Source organism: Crocuta crocuta, unplaced genomic scaffold (assembly GCF_008692635.1).
Source record: "Crocuta crocuta isolate KB4526 unplaced genomic scaffold, BGI_CrCroc_1.0 scaffold2911, whole genome shotgun sequence".
NCBI lineage: Eukaryota > Metazoa > Chordata > Mammalia > Carnivora > Hyaenidae > Crocuta > Crocuta crocuta.
In genome coordinates this window covers 44,131-48,020 of record NW_027532678.1, presented here as the reverse complement: position 1 = coordinate 48,020, position 3,890 = coordinate 44,131, and the positions used below count along the sequence as shown (strand labels likewise).

General features: G+C 44.8%; 1 protein-coding gene across 1 annotated transcript in view; it reads left to right on the top strand.

Annotated features, from left to right (window-relative positions):
* The first annotated feature begins 440 nt into the window (after positions 1-440).
* The window catches only part of LHFPL1 (LHFPL tetraspan subfamily member 1), a 40,147-nt gene continuing 36,697 nt past the window's right edge, over positions 441-3,890 (top strand). The window contains exon 1 of the mRNA XM_077780708.1: positions 441-822. Coding sequence (XP_077636834.1) covers positions 441-822 — 382 coding nt within the window. The remainder of the gene's footprint in view (positions 823-3,890) is intronic.

Sequence of the window (3,890 nt, the reverse complement as noted above, 5' to 3'; positions counted from 1 at the left end):
CCTCCAGGCCAGTAAAGCCATTCCACTGGAGGCTGAGGATTCTCTGGGCAGCCTTGGTTTCATTCAGCCTACCCTCCTGTCACTTGCTTCATGCTAGATGTCAAGAGTTGAAAGCTGTCTGATTAGGCTGCATTGAAGTTGCTGGAACAGCCACTAATTCAGTTCAATGGCTCTTCCATTGCAGCCTAGAGACCATAGAAATCTGAATCAGGCGGAAGAAAGGGAAGATGGGGAAAATGCTGGAAAGCAGAATCCCAGAAGGACCTAAATGGTCTTGAGGAGAATACTTTTATCCAAAAGCAAAGGCCAAGTGTTACATAAACAAGCCTTAAGACTGGCCAGCCAAATGAAAAATTGGCCACTGGAGCCTACTTGATAACTTTTGCATTTGGTGCTGTGACCCAACTCATCTCCCCATCCCTGCAGAGAAACCTGGGACCATGAGGAGCAGCCTGACCCTGGTGGGGACCCTCTGGGCCTTCCTGTCCCTTGTTACTGCTGTGGCCAGTTCTACCAGTTACTTCCTGCCTTACTGGCTCTTTGGATCCCAGCTGGGGAAGCCAGTGTCATTCAGCACATTCCGGAGGTGCAACTACCCCGTGCGGGGAGAGGGGCACAGTCTGATCATGGTGGAAGAGTGTGGGCGCTATGCCAGCTTCAGTGCCATCCCAAGCCTGGCCTGGCAAATATGCACGGTGGTGACAGGTGCCGGCTGTGCTCTGCTGCTCCTCGTGGCACTGGCTGCTGTCCTGGGCTGCTGCATGGAGGAGCTCATCTCCAGAATGATGGGACGTTGCATGGGAGCAGCACAGTTCGTGGGAGGTAAGACTGTGTCACTGGGGTTGGGTAGGTTGTGGAGCTTGGTGGTAGGGGTGGGGGTGGAATATGTTGCCTTATGGGGAAATCCATTCTCTACCCCTCCTGTTTATCCAACCCAAACGCTATGAATGGGGACTCCTTTGAATGACCCAGCCCAATACTCTGCAGAGTGCAATCTATATCAGGGTTTTACTCATAGCAAAACGGACTAGTAGCAAAGTTAGTGTCTGCTTTTTTTAGCCTCCATTTTCATCACCTTCTTCTGCCTGAACAGTACCAATTTAAGACTATTATCCAGATCCACTTTCCAGGGACAACAACATAAACTCTAAATACACTTGATCTCTGAGAGCCTTGATCTCTGATAGTGATCTCAAAGGGCAATGATCTAATAAATATGTACACACAAGTGCTAAGTTTAATGTACAGCTTTCACCAAAGTAATATAACTCTAAAAGTCAAATGTTAGGTAACAGACTGTAGGTGACTGCTTATTTGGCCTATATCTAAGGCTAGCCCTGTCTGGTAGCCATTAACAGTCTATCCCAATTTCCTATGGCCCTGACCTACCCTACTTATTTTCCCCTCATTTAGTATCCCTTTAAATTTTGTGCAAAAGACCTGGGGCGCTGGTACTGTGTAGAGGGGCCAGGAAAGAGCAAAATGCAAAAATTGCAGACTGCAGGAAGGCAATCAGGCAGTTTAATTTGAACTTTATGAGAAGAAAAGGCAAGTTTAGGCAGGCAAATATGTGTGTTATATTTTATACCTGGATGGGGCACCGGGAAAAAGTGCTGGTAGAACATCTTGCTGAAGTTTGTTGTTGTTGCTCATGAAGTTTTAGAATATTATTCAAGTCATTATCATTATCATCTCCATTACTAGCACAATGTGGATGAGTGGAGCCAAGAAATTTGGTTCACACTCCTAGCTCTTACGCTAAGTTGCCCTGTGGCTGGGCAAGTGACAGTGACTTCTACTATGCTCGCCCCTCTTCCTTCCTTGAGTTTGTTCATTGGCAAGATAGTGCAGATCCCAATTTTCTTTCTTCTCTCTATTAACTATATTGGGTTGGTCTTGGAGTGAGAGAATAGTGGTGAATAAAGACAGTGTTTCTCAATAGGGGCTATTCCCACTCTGCCCTGGACATTTGACAATCTCTTTGAGATACTTTTGGTTATCACAATGTGGGGAGTGTGCTATTGACATCCAGTGGATAAAGGTGAAGGATGATGTTAAATATCCCACAATGCACAAGAACAAGACAGTTTCCTACTTCCAACAACAAAGAAGTGTCCAGCACAAAATGTCAATAATGCCAAGGTGGAGAAGCCCTGAACCAAGGCATCATGGTTTCCAGATCTGCTTATAAAAAGTGCCAGATTCTTTTTGTTGTGCCAGTTAAGATGATATTTTCTGGTTCCCTCTTTCTTCAGACTCACTGTAAAAGTTTTAAATGTGAATTCACATTCTAGTCTCTCTTATTTCTGAATTTTTCCATTCTTTAGCTACTAATGGTTTTCTGGCCACATTGAAAGTCATTAGACTAGCTTCTTGCTTCCCCCTTGAAAACCATGGTTCAGAACCAGTTACTAAGGCTTGTATAAGCCAATTTCTTTGTCTCCCTTTGGGGGCTCTATGGATGTCATAAATAAACCTTAAATAGGCTCACTTTTTACCTGAATTCTTGGGCATGCTATAGATAGCACTTTTATGGACACATTATTTCGGAAATGACACTTAGCTGGCAGGAGAAAGCAGTGATCTTTGCAACTCATGTTTATATTCTTAGGGCCAAGTTCAGTGCCTGGCACAGACCAGGTGTTCAGTAACTATAAAAGAATGAATACACAGCTATGGCAGTGTCTACTGTATTTTAGGACAAGTTGGACATATGAGNTTTCATATCATATCCTTTTTTTTTTTTCTCCAGGCTTCCATTCAGAGACATTAGTACCCTGAGTCCTTTTCTATTCTGATTTGAGAGTGACAGCTTAGTCTCACTTGAATTTCTAAGAGTTGCCAGCAGAGGGTGAGAGGGGCTAATTGGTAGGAATCGGAAGGCAAGTAGCAACGGCTTCCATTACACCCCAGGCATCAGCAGTGGTTCCTACTTCCAGCTTGCTTGGGCTTGACTGAGACTTTTACAAAATCCTTATAGTTCTCCATATGATATATTTTAGTTGATCCCACTTCCTAGGTTTAGAAACTCAAGGGAAATTCTTGAGAAGATATGTGGGTAGGTAGTAGAGTTTTCCAATACACTCATGNAGGGCTCAAACTCTCTGACTACAAGATAATGACCTGAGCTGAAGTCGGATGCCCAACTGACTGAGCCACCCAGGCACCTCTGGGTGAGGGTCTTTAAAGTTCAAAAATGAAATGCCATTTGACAGTAGTCATAGGAGTCAAGACCCAAGNCTGACAGCTAGCTCAGAGCCTGGAGCCTGTTTCAGATTCTGTGTCTCCCTCTCTCTCTGACCCTCCCCTGCTCATGCTGTCTCTCTCTCTCAGAAATTAAAAAAAAAATTTTTAATTTAAAAATTGGTACCTATGAATGTTACATCAGATGTGAGGGAATGGTGAAGATTGCTTGGGTGTGTCATATTTTCTAGGAGCCCCTTGGCACATGACCATTACCCAAGAGTCGCCACAGATCTTGTGTCCAACCTCTCAGAGATATGCTCTGTCAGTGTCAGGAAGCCAAGCCTGAACAGCCTGTTTAGCACCAGGGATAAAAGACACAAGAGAAAAAGCTGTGGGGGTTAAGTTTAAGCTTGCTGTTCAGCTGAGGAGAATTGATTTTGTTGCTCCAGGTCTGGCTGCTTCTCGGCAGCTAGTGCATTAACTGAAATACATTAGGGGGTGGAGCCAATCTGTTTTAGGTCTGGTTTATCTCTGCCAGACCCCAAACCACTGAAGAGATGGAGTATCCATTAAGAACTACTCCCTCCCCCTGCCTGACTCTTGTTCCCCAGTTTGGCAGCTGCCCACAGAGATGAACAGTGGGAAGTGGGAGAGACAGGAAGAAATAAAGAGCTGCTGGCCTGAGTCAGACTTAGCAAGGTGAC